This window comes from Austrofundulus limnaeus, unplaced genomic scaffold (genome assembly GCF_001266775.1).
Source record: "Austrofundulus limnaeus strain Quisiro unplaced genomic scaffold, Austrofundulus_limnaeus-1.0 Scaffold35, whole genome shotgun sequence".
Taxonomy (NCBI): Eukaryota; Metazoa; Chordata; class Actinopteri; order Cyprinodontiformes; family Rivulidae; genus Austrofundulus; species Austrofundulus limnaeus.
In genome coordinates, this window is record NW_013952437.1 from 1,059,106 (window position 1) to 1,074,905 (window position 15,800).

The window sequence follows — 15,800 nt, forward strand, 5'->3', positions numbered from 1 at the left end:
TATATATATATTAAGCGTCAAAATCACTTTGTTTACAAAATAAAACAAAAGTTTTGTTTACTGATAAAAACACTAGACAGAACTACAAATATTCCACTCATTTTCTAGCATTTGTGTTAAACTGGGTTTTGTAGTTTCCCCCTGCTTTAATGTTATTTATTTGCATAGAACATTTGCACTTTCATCCATCCATCCATTTTCTGTACACGCTTATTCCTTTCAGGGTCGCGTGGGTCACTGGTGCCCATATCTAGCAGTCACGGTGCGAGGGGCGGGGTACACCCTGGACAGGTGGCAAGTCCATCACAGGGCCACACATAGAGACAAACGAGACAAACAAGCATTCACTCTCTCACTCATTTGCACTTTATTAATGTAAATATTAAAATCCCTGCCTAAAGTTAAACAGGACTGAGGGTTCTAAAATGTGACAGATAATGGATTACTGTCCCTCATAGATGCAAAGAAAAGACCTTTCTCTTTGTAACACAACATAGTTGTTCAAAAAAAATAGGAATTTCCCTTTAAAAGCCTTTACTTAAAAATGTCTGTTTGCACGTTTGTTGACAGTGATTCCAGTGCATGTCTCTGCTTGTTTCACTCACATTTCATTTGATTTTGTATTTGTTTTTTTGTTTTTTGTCCACTGCAGGGAGGAAGCAGAGGTACGTCAGAAGGGAGCGGCCCTCTGCAACATCAACACTGAACAGTGCCACAATCCCCACATCAGCCACAACTCAGGTGTACAATGTGTAGGAAGAGGAGTGAAAGGTTTTCTGCAGGTAGGAGGGAAAGCTCAGGAAGGAGGACCAGCTGAACCTGGAAACTTTAGCCAAATTTAGATGTAGCTGTTGCTTCTGCCTTCATCTCATCGGGGCCAAAGCTGTTGGTCTTTTAACAAGAACATTAAGAATTTGCCATAAAAAAATGTCCATCAGCCTTTTTTGCGCTCCAAGTTCACTGGAAAAGTTTAGTTTCCTCTTTTGGGACGATAAACGAGTTTCTCAGGATTACTTAGCTTTTAGTGAGTACAGTTACCCCCTTTTTATTTTTTCACCWAACTAGTTCCAGAGGTCTTAATTTAAGACCACTGCAATAAATGTGCCAAAAAACGGGCATGTGGAATAAGACATGTCAGTTTAAAGTTTCTGTGTAACTTTTAATGGATCAGTTTAGTTTTGTGTTCAAATGCTTCATATAGTTCAGAATCTACTGCTTGGAAATTAGCAAACGTTTTCATACTCGTGAACAGCTGCTACACCTGAGTGTTGAGTATAAAATAAAGAAAAACTCAATGATTTTGCACATTAAAGACCTTTAATTTCCTCCAAAGCAAAGGCGGGTTCAGAAGCAGTGATTTTTGTGGAACAAACTGACAGCCAAGCATCATGTCGACTCTAAGATAAATGTTTACCATGTATTTCCTGTTTGTAACTGTGCACTGAGTTTTACTGCTTCAAATAGGGCCATCAGAATAAGTAATGTATCTTCTGCTGGACCTGAACGTACTGATGAGTTACTGCAAACACTGAATGGATTAATATGTGCTTGATTTTATTCCTGCCACTGTATTTATTATTTTTGTAACCAACCGAGGTGAATGTATCAAACACATCCAACAAACCAGATGTATGCTTCAACAGGTAGACTCACTCCAGTCATGAAAGACTTTAGAAAGTACTACTTATAAGGAATGTTGTCACTTTGTCATCTTTTTAAACCAACTCCGTTTGCTCTAAACTCATAACATTTTGTTTTTATGAAGACTTAGAGAATCTATGTGCACTTTATTAATCTGAGGCCTCCAGCTAATGAAAATTTTTTTAAGAAATAGTCAAAACAGTTATATTTGACTAATACTTTGCCAAACGTCTGAAGAAATCAGCTCTTTATGTATCTTGATGACTGTGCCATTCTAAGCTTTATGTGCAGCTGAAAGTATTTTAATGACGCTGTATCTTTGCTAAACAGTTATGTGAGTAATATTTTGTGGCCTTTACTCTATTTGCAGTCCTTTTGCTAGTTTCGTTTGCTTGTTTTTGTTTGTTGTTGTTTTTTTTGTTTTTTTTTTTTTTCATTTTTGACCCCACTAAGCTTACAAATTTTCATTTTCAACACATTTTTATTTCAGTTTTTTTTTTTTTTCGGTTTTCTGGTGTGAGCATCAGCAATCATTCCATGTTTTTGTTTTGTGACTTATTTTTGTTTGTTTTGTGTTTACTGATGTGCAGATGAGCTGAATGTACATATTTTATATAAATTATAGTGTTTTTGTAATGATGTAAAATATTTCTGTTTTATTGCCATGAAGGTAGCTCAGAAGGTTGGTAATATTTACAGAAATAAAGCACCTTTCCACAATTTCTGTTTACTGGTGTACTGTATTATAATGGTGTATTATTCACAAAAATGCTTTTTTTTAGTGTCTTCTTTACCTTTTGTTTTTTTAATCCATCATTGCCACCTTTTAATGAAGTTAATGCTAATTAATTCTTTACCTGCATAGTTTAAAAAAAACTAGCTATTTCATTGCAGTACCTTTTTTTATAAACAATATTACAGTTACAGTCTGCAGAATGCGACTGCCAGGCTCCTGACTAGATCTAAGTTTTGTCATGTGACTCCCAGTTCATTATCGAGCGAAATTCAAGAGTTTGGTTTTGACTTGGCGAGCTCTGCATGGTCAGACACCACACTACATTTCTGACCTTTTACATTTTTACACTCCTGTCAGGCCTCTGAGCTCTTGTGATAAAGACATGCTGATTTTTCCTCGGACAAAATTAAAGACTAAAGGAGACGGAGCTTTTTCGTCTGTGGCTCCGAGGCTCTGTAAATCTCTTCCTCTGAATTAAAATCAGCAGACTCCTTTAAAGCTCAGTTAAAAACTTACCTTTTTAAATCTGCATTTGTTTAAATTTGCTCTGTCTATTTTTATTTATTTTTTTCTTTGTGTTTGTTGAAGCACTTTGTGATCCCAATCTTGAAATGAGCTATATAAAGTTTTACTTTACTAATGTGACATTATATGAAAATAGTGATCAGTTTGCTTTATTTATTGTGTTTTTAATGTATATTTGAAAAAACTAAAATGTTTCTACTATTCATCCCTTTGTTCAAGTTGGTAGTCATTTTAAGACCAAAAAAAGTTATTTCTCTTAAAGAAAACAACTTCCTATTTAAACCAAAAAAGTACTTTTTATATACAGTATACACTCACCGGCCACTTTATTAGGTACACCTGTCCAACTGCTCGTTAACACTTAATTTCTAATCAGCCAATCACATGGCGGCAACTCAGTGCATTTAGGCATGTAGACATGGTCAAGACAATCTCCTGCAGTTCAAACCGAGCATCAGTATGGGGAAGAAAGGTGATTTGAGTGCCTTTGAACGTGGCATGGTTGTTGGTGCCAGAAGGGCTGGTCTGAGTATTTCAGAAACTGTTGATCTACTGGGATTTTCACGCACAACCATCTCTAGGGTTTACAGAGAATGGTCCGAAAAAGAAAAAACATCCAGTGAGCGGCAGTCCTGTGGGCGGAAATGCCTTGTTGATGCCAGAGGTCAGAGGAGAATGGGCAGACTGGTTCGAGCTGATAGAAAGGCAACAGTGACTCAAATAACCACCCGTTACAACCGAGGTAGGCAGAAGAGCATCTCTGAACGCACAGTACGTCGAACTTTGAGGCAGATGGGCTTCAGCAGCAGAAGACTACACCGGGTGCCACTCCTTTCAGCTAAGAACAGGAAACTGAGGCTACAATTTGCACAAGCTCATCGAAATTGGACAAGAGAAGATTGGAAAAACGTTGCCTGGTCTGATGAGTCTCGATTTCTGCTGCGACATTCGGATGGTAGGGTCAGAATTTGGYGTCAACAACATGAAAGCATGGATCCATCCTGCCTTGTATCAACGGTTCAGGCTGGTGGTGGTGGTGTCATGGTGTGGGGAATCTTTTCTTGGCACTCTTTGGGCCCCTTGGTACCAACTGAGCATCGTTGCAACGCCACAGCCTACCTGAGTATTGTTGCTGACCATGTCCATCCCTTTATGACCACAATGTACCCAACATCTGATGGCTACTTTCAGCAGGATAATGCGTCATGTCATAAAGCTGGAATCATCTCAGACTGGTTTCTTGAACATGACAATGAGTTCACTGTACTCAAATGGCCTCCACATTCACCAGATCTCAATCCAATAGAGCATCTTTGGGATGTGGTGGAACGGGAGATTCGCATCATGGATGTGCAGCCGACAAATCTKCRGCAACTGTGTGATGCYATCAWGTCAATATGGACCAAAATCTCTGAGGAATGCTTCCAGCACCTTGTTGAATCTATGCCACGAAGAACTGAGGCAGTTCTGAAGGCAAAAGGGGGTCCAACCCGTTACTAGCATGGTGTACCTAATAAAGTGGCCGGTGAGTGTACGTTACTCTTAATATGTATTGGATTAGGGTTCAGCATATGTTGCTTGGGTGGACGGGGGTGTGTCTGAAACAATAGGAGTTTCTTGAAGAGACAGAGGTCAATTTTAAGGCATTGAGATAGACTATGATACAAAGGCAAATTAATTTTTGAATTATTTACAGCATTTTCATAACAACATACTTGATTGTGGTATAGCTGTGCCTGAAAAATACATAACACCCACCCCTCCCTCTTCTTTAAAGGTCCTGAAAGTCTTTAAGGTGAGCTGCTTCATGTCAGGAAAAAAAGTATCATACAAACAATATTTCATGTTAGTTTACTAAAAAGATTCCTTTATGTGTAGAATGCTTTTATTGTAATGATATTCAACCAGTATGAAATTTCTAATAAAACGTCAGTGTGTGGGTTTGTCAGGTGTATTAATAAGTAGGTTGAAAACATAAATTCTGTTTAAAAAATRTGAGGGGAAAAAGTGAAATTAGAACTGAGCAGAACTGTGTAGGAAGGCAAGGACCAAACTAATGGTTGCTGTACCTGTGGTGAAGGAGGGAAACTCCATGTGACGGGAAGGACAGCTCTATTAATAACCTCTGAGTGCCAGGACCCAGTGTGACAGACACAAGGACAGATGGACAGCAGAGGGGAAATGTCCTTTAGGAAAACAGAATGAGGATTTTAAAATTCTCTGCAGCAGGTAGGCTTTTACCCCCTTTTTTTTCCTTTTCCTTTTGGAACACAAATTCAAGAATGTGAAGCATCAATTAATGATTTTTAAAGAGTTTAATAAAGACCAAAGTGCAGTTTGATTTCTGGTTTTACTGTAATATGTTGCAGAGACTATATCTTCCTGTAACTTAAGACATTAAATTAAAAACATAAATAAAATTAGCTAAACAAAATAAACATTGAATAAGACTAGATGATATAAAATGGTACTAAAGAGTTGCAATTTAGCTACAAAACTTTTGCTAGTTTGCAGCTAAAATTGTTCTGTAGAAAAGGTGATAACAGTAAAAAGTTATTTTATAAATACATTTTGTTGCTGTAAAAAAGTTTTGTATCAATAAGTGTTGCTTCAACGTGGTTTCTGTATTTTATTTTTTAAACTTAATGTGTGTGTTTGTTAATCTGATATGCTAGTCTCTGACACGTGACGCCTGGTTTCTCCAGAACAGATCGTGTAGCTTGTTTTCTAAGAGCAGGGCCATGGTGGGGGGGATATTTTAGGGTCTTGCGTGTGACTGTGGGGCTCTGAAGTCTGTCAAACCTCAATCTGTTAAAAAGTTTTGTTCCCTGCACAACTGTTTCCAGACAGTAGGTGATAACAACCCTGACAGGCTTCAGTCACGGGTCTAAAATTAGCTTGAATGTGTTTAACACAGGTGGCACGGTGGTGCAGTGGTCAGAAGAGAAGGTCGCAAGATTGCCTTGCAGCCTGAGGGCTTTTATATATAGAGTTTGCAAATTCATCCAAGAAAACCTGCCTCTATCTAACTTGGTGCCTTCGTTTTTTAGATTAAAGCATATGTGAAGCATCCCAATGGATGATTTTGATCACAGCATTCACATTGCCGAGAACGACTGGAGCAGCTTCTACGATGAGAGTGAGGAATGTGATCTGCTGCAGCCTTCCCTTGCCTGCCTCGATGACTCCGAACTCAGCGATTCAGCCGATCCTGACCAACAAGAGACTAAGAGGAGCCCTGATGCAAACAGCTGTATCAAACTATCAGAGCAGCTAAATCAAAGTGGTACCCAAGGATCAGAGGTTGATGCTGCCACAGGCCCTAAACTAGGGGGAATATGCGGCGGCTGTCCTGGAAAAAACGTCAAGGAGGTGGTGCACGAAAAGACTGAGCGAGAAACAGTCGAGGAGGCGATTGACAATGATGTAAACTCGTTGCAAAAAGAATCAAAAACTGATCACAGCTCAGAGGAGACAGAAATACTGACAGAAGATGTAGGTGTGCAAACGGCGAGCGACCTCAGATCCACCGAGAAGCCTGACCGAGCAGGGCTGAGTGCAGAGAAGGAGCGCTGGTTCGTGACCGTGAATGAGAGTCCGGCGCGGCGGCGAGGGCGTCCTACCTCTGTGAAAAAAAAACGCAAACAAAAAAAAGCCCGTAAGGGAGGACTCACTGGCGTCGTCGGGAGGCTGGAGAGCTCGGACGGCGGGAAACCTAATGGTACGCAAGAATCTGAGCAAAGAAGAGAAACACAATCAAATCAAAGTATAGGTTTAGAAAAATACCCAAGTGATGGAATGAAGGCTAACTCGGTTAAATCTCTCAATCAAGTGCTTGAAGATGATGCTGCTGAAGCAGTGCAGGAAGCTCAGCATCCTCTTCAAGACCGCCTCACTGAAAACATCCAATTCCAGTGCTCGTCATCCCTGGCCTGTGACGATATGACCGAGAACACTGGAACGGACCGAGCCCACGGCGCACAGATGTCTCCTCAGTCTGAGACGGCCGCAAGCTGTGAACGTTACAAAGTCGCCACTGCTGAGCCGTCCGTCACGTCTCCATCGTGCCAAAAAGCTGCAGTCATGCCAGACGACAGCTCCACACGCCCAGAAACACCTGAGCCCCTAACGGTTACAAACAGGGGCTCAGCATCTGCTCGCTCGCCGGAAGATGAGCATAGTCACATCCCTGCTTGCTCCGTGGCCGACAGCCTCAAAACATATGCCAAAACTGTGGGAAAAACCAAACCTGTTTATGCCATTTCTCCTTTCTGGGATGAAATGGAAAAACTGACAATAGATGACATTTTGCATGTCAGGAAGAAAAGCTGCTTGCCTTCCAAGTCAGTACAAGAAAAACCAATGCCAAATACAGCAAATCGCTTCTTTGACTGTAATCAGTCTGACAGCAGCCTGATGAATGTGTCTGACACTGCAGACTCAGACTACTTCACACAGCCTGATGAATTTAAATCAGACTGCTGCGGACAGCTTCTGACCTCAGATTTTGAGGAAGAATGCTCACATGTTGTTGATGCCAGCAGGAACCCAAGTACCAGTCCTCATCGCAAAAACAAGCAAAGTCCTTCCTCTTACTTATTATGTGAGGATGACTCAGAAGGGAAGGAGACACCGGTCCCTTTAGAATACATTGTAGAACATCATTTAGACAATCAGGAGACTCAGACTTTGACCTTGTGGCCAAGACAAAAGTACAATGTGCAGACTTTCAAAACAGAGGATTTGTCTTTGCTGCCTTTACTCAATCATTACATGAGTGGACTGTCACTCAGCAGGCATCTGTGTCTGGAGGAAGACACAGGTTTGAAACCAAACTGCAGCCTTGTAGCCGTCAACCCCACATCTTTTTTATCCCACACAGACTTACTGGATGCACAGGATCAGGTATCTTTCCCTGAGATCGTTGAATACTTTTCCACAGAGTCTGAAGCCAACACCGAGTCAGGGAGCTTCATTGTTTACAATCCAGAAATGTTTGCGGCTCCGGACTTTAACTCCACACTCTGTGAATTTAAAGACACACCATCCTTTTCTCCCCAAACCAGCCTGGAGCAACCCATCCCTATTTTCTCTTGCTCTTATCCTACTATCAGAGATCTCACATTCCCTAAACAGCACCGTGTGTTTCTGACAGCCAACTGTGAGAGAGAGGGCGAAATGTCTCCGTTTAGACTTGTGTCTCGATCCTTTATCTGGGCTGATCTGCCTGCATCCTCAGCAGCAGCAGCTGTGAGTGGATCTCACTGTTGGAAAAGTTTGGCATCAGTAAGGAAAATCTACTTCCCTGTCAAAGGCAGCTTCTGCTGCAGAGGGTCCGGCGCCTGGATGTTTCCAGCTGAAAGCGAAGAGATTCACGTCAGAAGATGGAATCCTACAGTGAGAGCGCTGAGCGAGGGAAAGCTCAGCCCAGATTCTTCTCAGGTCTTCAGAGAGCTGGAAGAGCAACAGGAAACTATCTGGAGTAGTAAGTGCAAGTTCTTAAAGGGATCAACGATTAGTTGTAACATTTGACTTTATTTGATAAACATTTAACTGTAAAATAAATATATTTTAACACGGACAAAGCCATTTTACTTACACGCAAACCATTCTGGGTAAATGTTAGTCTTTGCACTAGTGCTGACGCTATATTGCCTTATATGTATTAACTCGGCGCTAGAGCAACAAACAAGCTAAACTGAGGTCCTCCATCCATGTTTTTAATTGCAGACTGAGTCATTTTTTTGTTCCCCTCTCTGTCATGTGGATGGAGGACCTCAGTGATGAGAGGAGAATGTGTAGCTCTGAGCTAATACACATATATGATGATAGTGTCGGGGCTAAAGCTAAAGCTAACAGGCTAAGCTGAGGTTCTTCTTCCATGAAGCAGCTCTGTTGTCCTCCATCCATATTTTCAGTTCCAGGCTGAGTCATTTCTACCTTCTCCTCTCTGTCAACGCTCTCTGGTTTCATTTAAGAGTCAATCATCAGATATTGTCCAAGATTAACCTTCAGGGTGGATATAGCTCGCTAGCTGCCTCACACCGAGGACCTATCCACATCATCATTTACCCAGAATGCTTTGCRTGTAAATAAAATGGCCCCGTCTGTGTAATTTATTTTTAAACTTTTAGTTTAAAAATTATAAAAACTAAACAGCCTACAGTATTTTTAGTCTTTGTTTGACAGTTAAAATAAATGTTTATCAGATAAAGGCTAATTTTACAACTAATCATGGATACCTTTAAACAGCAATGGACAACCCTATTTTGAAACTTATTGCTGCTAAATTCAAACTAAGCATAACGTCTTTAGAGTATTTTTTTTTTTGGTAAACAATAAATTTATCAATGTTTGCATGTAAATGATTAAAGTTTAAACACGATTGCAAACTAGTTTTTGATGTACAGTACATTTTATGGCCTTTTCTATTTCTTAATCAAAGCTTTCTTATTCAGTTTTAAATGTAAAATATTTTTGAGAAATCCTTGAATCTCCTGTGGTAGCCATTACTCATTACTTGATTGTGGTATAGAACTGAACTATGTGCATGGAAAATACACAATACCACTCTCTTAATGTTACTGTGTTTTACAGAGAGACATGGCATGTTCTCCACAGTGAAGCAGTCAGACATGTGCTTAGTCTGCATCGCTTTTGCCTCCTGGGTGCTCAGATCCTCTGATCCAGAGGCTGCAGATGCCTGGAAAGCAAGTATGAAACATGGCCAACATTTCAGACAATTTGATTAAAAACCTGATAAATACAAGATGACAGTAGAAGCAGGTGCTACAGAAATATGCTACAATATTTTTTTACTGAGTTTTTTACCCATAACCCATGAGTTTGAAGTTTCAGGAACGTTTAAGTAGTTTTTAGCATTAAAAAAACAATGTGGTGACTTTATAGCTAATACAAAGTATGATTTATTCCAATCTGTTCAGCCCTACTAGCCAATGTGAGCGCCCTATCAGCCATCCAGTACCTGCGTAAGTACATGAAGAGGGGGAGTCCTAGACAAGATGAGATCTGACACGAGCAGAGAAGAAAATTCCAATTATTTTCACCTGGGTCCATACAAAGACATATGATTTATGTTTGGCTAAATATCTACCATTAGTTTGACAATCGTTTTTGAGGCTGGACTAGTTATGCTGAAGTATGTGTGGGAACCATCCAGTTGCATCCCATAGGATTAACATTTGTTAAATACTTGTTGAACCGTGAAATTTGTATTAGTTTAAGATTACAGTAAATAAGATTAAATATAAACAGGTGCTCAAGATTTAAGTTCCCAATTCGAATAAAGTTAAAAAAGGTAGAAATAGTATAGTATAATCGTTACAACTTCTACCATCAGGTTTGTCTTTTGTAGCTTGGATTTACTATTTTTAAAAACTTTTCTCATTAAACATATTGGTAAATGGACCATAATGTAAAAACACAATTGCTGTTTTTTTATATTGTATACTATGTTGAGGTTGAAATATGGCTTTATAAAGCTGCAATCATATCAAGTCTGTTTTATGTAAGGCTGTATAACAAAGGTCTCTGAAATGCGATAAGTGCAACAAGGAAAGATGTGATGATAAAAGTTATAATAACAATATGGTATTCTTATTACTGTCTTGTATTTAACTGAGAGTCATAGTCCTTGTGCTGGAAGTGTTTGTATAAAATAGTGTACATTCAAAGTTTTTGTTTGAATTTATTGTAAGGAAAATATTAGCTCAGGATCATCTTTATGCAAAAATAACCTTGGACTGAACAAAATTAGCCCCACTGAGCAGCAAACTGAGGGGCGTGGCAAGACGTCTGTCAATCATTCTGTACCAAGAAAATCATCAAGTGAAGGCAGTTGTGAAAAGTTAGCCCTTTGGAAAGACTGGCACTTTCTCCAGACTGTTTGGCACCAGTTTTGTTGTAAATTTCACACACCGTGATACAATATTTTTAATTTGTGTTTATTAGGTATGYTAATATTTTATTGTAAATAACAGGGAAGGCTTAATGGCTTAACCCTTCTAACCCACTTATACCAGCCATTCCTGGTTGTACCGTCTCCTCTTCTGTTGCCTTTGCACAGAAAATCTCTTTAAATTTCCAAATGATTGTGTCCTCTCTGATTTACTGCAATAAACCTGTAAACATGACTTCTGTTTGAATTCTTGAGTGCAGCGATCCACATACATATGTCCAATATGTTCTCCATTTTTTGAGGCATTTAAAACTTTCATTAAAACATTTTAAATTAAAATGAATGCAGGCTTCATGGTGAATTTAAGATATGTGTCAGCCTCCTGAAGAGTGTTTTACCTTTGGACGGCATGCTTCAAAATCATTTTTTCCTCTTAATTAGAGCCATTAGTGTATTCCATGGAAGTCCAGGCATATTTATAGTGGTGAACTCCATGACCGGCACAATGTTTTTTTAATCAACTGAACTGTTGATCTGTTCAAGGCCATCTGCCATCTGTTTCTGCAGCCTAACAACAACTTCTTTGACATAAGTTGGTTCTTAGTTAAATTCATGTGGGTTCACAGTAACAGCTTCCATAAGCTTCTTTTACCAGACAAAAGAGACAAAAACAGGAACAGGAGCAGGCACATCTGCTGATGAAAGAGCTTTTGAGTAATTCATCTAATTAAATCTGAGCCCACGCTGGTAAACAAACAAAGGCAACTGGATTGTTTCTTAAATTTTCAAGACATTTTTCTTTTTTTTATTCCCTTCACAAGCAGCTGTCTAAATCGAAACCTGCCAAATTCAAAGCTTAAACTGTGTCGAGCTGTTTATTTTAGTGAGATTTAAAACTTCACTCCCTTCAAAGAGTCAGAGTTTTGGTTACACACATGGAGGTGAGAACTGGTGTGAAAGTTACTACACGTGATGGAAACCTGACACCTTCATTTAATGATGCGTTTTCTCATGACAAAAACTTGCTCGTCTTTTTTTTAAACTCCTCTCTCAAACCATCAATCTGTCCAAAATATGTGTTATTAATGTCCCTTATTCTGGACGTGTAGGTGGACAGCTGAGTGTTGACAGGAAGAGCTGTGTGGTTTGTTTACACCTGTTTAAAGCTCCAGTTCTCTCGTCACTGCACCAAACACCTCACTGATTACGTTTGGGGATTTTTAGCATTTGGATGAACCAGTTTTTGGTCTGAAGGTGTTGTGCTGGAAGAAAAATATTTCAGACACTCCTGCCACGAATGGAATGACAAAGTCTGTGTGCTAGTTATCTATTTGTTCATTTGATGCTGTGAAATTTTTTTTCTCCCCAAAATTGTTTAATTAATGACGAAAGGCTCAGCGTGAATATCTATAGGTTAGGAGGGGTTTTGTCTTTTTATTTTTGTGGGGATATTCTCACTTGAAATGGGCTCAGTGCAGGTGATGCCTCAACAACCCTCATTAGGGAGGGGAGGGTTCGACAGCTCACAAAATAAAAACAACTCAGTGCACTTTCAAAGTTCGTGCATCGCACTTTACAGTTTGATAAGTGTAGTGTCCCCCAAAATAAAAGTCCTGTTGCTTTTGTTAGTGTTCTAGTACTTGAGATCAGTCTTGGTCTTAAGACCAGTCTCAAGACCACTTTTTGATGGTCTTGTTCTTGTCTTGGACTCGACCACATTTGTACTCTGTTTTGTCTCGGTCTCGGACATTGAGGACTCGGGATTTTATTTAAAGACCAGTCAAAACCACAACTGTGGAAATATTACTAAATAGCCAGAATGTTGTTGAATTTATTTGTTGACATTCTCGTTTCATTCGATGTAAAACATACTGATTCAAATCCAAACCTGACTCATGTATTTTTGTTAGCCATGTCACCCATCCCCACCCCTGTTCACTCGCACACGGCACTCCAAAAACAAGTGAGCAGTAGTTCTCTGGGAGCGGGAGAAGATGTCTGCAAAATCTTCAATAATACAGTTCGGCTACTAAAATCATAAAGAATATGTTTGTAAAATAATATCCAGAAGAAAGCAAAYATTAGCTAAGGTTAGCAAATGTTAGCRATCTGCCTCTGTGGAAAAATTATTTTCTCGGCCCTCGCAGATTTTGTCAATGTTAGCTCTACATATTAAGCTACATGTGTGTACAGAATACTCCATCTTAAACAGAACTGGTTTTCTTAGGGTTTTTTTTCCTGGTCTTGACTTGGTCCAGGCCCTAAATGTCTTGGTCTTGTCTCGGTCTTGATACACTGTGGTCTTGGTCTTGACTTGGYCTCGGGTTAGGTGGTCTTGACTACAACACTAGCTTTTGTTAATAATAAACACCTGAACTCATAAAARGTGCTCTGCATTTTAAGAAGCCATGACCACAACAAACCCTTTCTCCAATTTAGATTTTTTTAAATTAGATTTTATTAAACTCCATAATCTTATCTTTAGGAAGTGACCAGATTAAAGGTGTTATTGCAGAAATATTTATTGAAATAAATATGGCATSGATACAGGTTGATATTATATCACATAAATACTGAATTTGGGCAATATCCCTTTAAAAGGAAGATTTAGTTTCTATCCAATTAGCTTGTTTTATTSAAAACACTGTAAATACATTTCTCTAATAATAAAACTTTCTGTTAGCAGACAGACAAACACGCCATGGTTCAATTATTTATCACAACTTATAATACTATATGCTGTTTTTAGCTGAAGATTTTATAGTTCTCATGCTGAATCATAGGTCAAATGTTTACATCTAGTAATATATCAACAGTAATCATATAGTATACTGCCAACATGAAATATTTACAGTCTTAAAAGGGAGCAAATAAAAGCTTCGGATATATTGTGTAAAGATATCTTGATATATAAAATTTTAGGATTTAAACAAATATCAGATTTAGGAGTAAATCCGACCTTTACTATSCTTTCAAAGCCTAACAACACAATGCAACTTGCTACTCTAATTATTTGTAAAAGGGTGAGTCATGCTACTATCATCCACACACAGATTTAATGTTCTGTACAAGAACTCTATAAGAAATAATAGCAATTTTTAAAGTTAAATCCAAAGTCGGTCTGTTTTCGCATCCTTTAGCAAATTTACACGACTGCATATGAAACAGTTTAGAGAAAGCTCGAGTTTAAACCTCACATCCATCGGTGAGGAAGTTCATCAGATCAATAAAAGTTCATTCTTAAGCGATAGGAAAACCTCTGGCAAGCTTTGACAGTTTCATGAAGTGTTGAACAAGGAATGCACATTAAGTTCCACAAATATTTCCCTAAATTATATATGAACACAAACGAAAAAAAGGGGACATAAAATAGTCTTTTACAGCTTCAAAATTACACAGTATTAGAGTGAGATTTCAGGGCATGCACCACCTCAAGATGGCTTGTCACCTTCTTTCTTCAGACGGCTTCAAAAGACAGAAACAGACATGAGTGGAGAAGAACTTTTTTAAACTAAAAGAACATAAACTCGTGATGAAATCTATTCAAAGTCCTCACCTGTAATAATCTTCCGGATTTGACAGAGGGCCTCCGTGCAGGTGATGTCCATGAAGCCACTGCTGCTCCAGTGCAATCCTCTGCAGCTCCGCAGACTGAGCGTGCATGGCCTGCAGCTGATGAGAGGCGGACATCTGAGTAATCGGACCCTGCAGCTCTCGTGGATACGTGGCTCCTGTGAAAAGCACATATGCAGACATTTAAAGGAGACATGTCATGTTTTTGAATCTTTTTTTTTCCCACATTTAAATAATTCAGTTGGGGTCTATACAAAAATGGAACAGCCATTTTTTGGTCTGAATTCCTCCTTATTGTAACTCCACAAGCCCCTCTTTCACCCTTTTCTGAGATGTGTTGCAAAGCAAGACGTGTCCATCCAGCCTTACATGTTGGAGCTGGTGTCTGACCCAGAGCCAGAAGAGACTCCAAGTACACAACAAAATGCATTTAACGGTTAAAAAAATGGATGAAAAAAATGGGTTGTTTTCTTGGTGTATATTTAAAGGAGACATGTCATGTCTCCTTTAAATATACACCTCTGATGTGTGTCCCATCAGTGTATGAATGTAATTGGCACTGATTAGTCTCCATAGCTTGATTGTACATGTTACCTAATAAAGTGATGTGTGAATGTGTAAATGAGGACACAGATTGTAGTGTGAGGCTCTTTGAGTATCCTGGTTGGATAGAAAGGCGCTATAAAAGTGTTACATCCCCAGTGTGGATGTTTGTTTTTTGCACTGAAGTAATGCCTTGTCTTCTTTTAGGCTCCGCCTCCTCTCCTATGTCTCCCCTGTGATTGGGTGCTGCTCCTTGGGTCTCAAGCCAGTCAATCAGCTGGGCCCTGTTTCATGGCTGTGAAGCTGCATGTCTGCGCCTATGGGCCACTTGACTGCCATTCACCATTTGTTGTTGTGTCAGCTAAAGGGTTCTTTGTATTTTRCAAAMTAATGYAAAATTGGTCTGACTGATTTTGTAGGGGAGAGCWGCCTTTTTGTTTAACCTTAGTTTTCTCCTGTTTGTGCTTGTAAGGTAAGGTTATTTTAGGTTTGTATATTTTATTTTCMTTGGGGTTAGGTAAGTTTAAATTTTATTTTTCTTTCAGGGTTGTTTTGTTTGTTATTTTGGCCTGAGCTCTCCCTGAAGCCATTTAATCAGTCTTTATAGAAAAGAAACTTAAAACATGGCAGAAAATAAACACCTTAAATTCCATTTTGACTCCTCCTTCATTGTCTAGATTTATGTTAGTCCCTTTAAACTCCTAGACCAAGCCAGGGGACATAACAGAACAAACAAAAGTTCATCTGTTTGACTTAATATTGTTTCATTAGAAGAGCTCAAACCGCAGTTCTATTTCGTGTAAGCTCCGCCCTCTAAGGCTATCGCAGATGGGTACCCCCGCGCGCGCTTGCGCATTCTGAAGA

General features: G+C 39.2%; 3 protein-coding genes across 4 annotated transcripts in view; 2 read left to right on the forward strand and 1 right to left on the reverse strand.

Annotated features, from left to right (window-relative positions):
• Positions 1-2,361, forward strand: part of cunh1orf159 (chromosome unknown C1orf159 homolog) — a 7,123-nt gene extending 4,762 nt beyond the window's left edge. The window contains exon 9 of the mRNA XM_014006288.1: positions 653-2,361. Within this exon, the coding sequence (XP_013861742.1) occupies positions 653-756 (104 nt within the window). The 3' untranslated portion in view covers positions 757-2,361. The remainder of the gene's footprint in view (positions 1-652) is intronic.
• A 2,624-nt stretch (positions 2,362-4,985) lies between these two features.
• Positions 4,986-11,055, forward strand: perm1b (PPARGC1 and ESRR induced regulator, muscle 1b). Of its 2 annotated transcripts, none has more exons than XM_014006207.1 (4): positions 4,986-5,131; positions 5,953-8,387; positions 9,500-9,616; positions 9,847-11,055. In XM_014006207.1, the coding sequence occupies exons 2-4, from the start codon at positions 5,978-5,980 to the stop codon at positions 9,933-9,935; spliced, it is 2,616 nt and encodes an 871-aa protein (XP_013861661.1). In that variant the 5' UTR covers positions 4,986-5,131; positions 5,953-5,977; the 3' UTR covers positions 9,936-11,055. The 2 variants fall into 2 exon arrangements, with proteins under 2 accessions (XP_013861661.1, XP_013861662.1); XM_014006208.1 differs by having other exon boundaries at positions 5,033-5,131; positions 5,960-8,387.
• A 2,269-nt stretch (positions 11,056-13,324) lies between these two features.
• Positions 13,325-15,800, reverse strand: part of rereb (arginine-glutamic acid dipeptide (RE) repeats b) — a 10,594-nt gene continuing 8,118 nt past the window's right edge. The window contains exons 16-17 of the mRNA XM_014006195.1: positions 14,377-14,551; positions 13,325-14,285 (exon numbers count right to left, since the gene is read on the reverse strand). Of these exons, the coding sequence (XP_013861649.1) occupies positions 14,252-14,285; positions 14,377-14,551 (209 nt within the window). The 3' untranslated portion in view covers positions 13,325-14,251. The remainder of the gene's footprint in view (positions 14,286-14,376; positions 14,552-15,800) is intronic.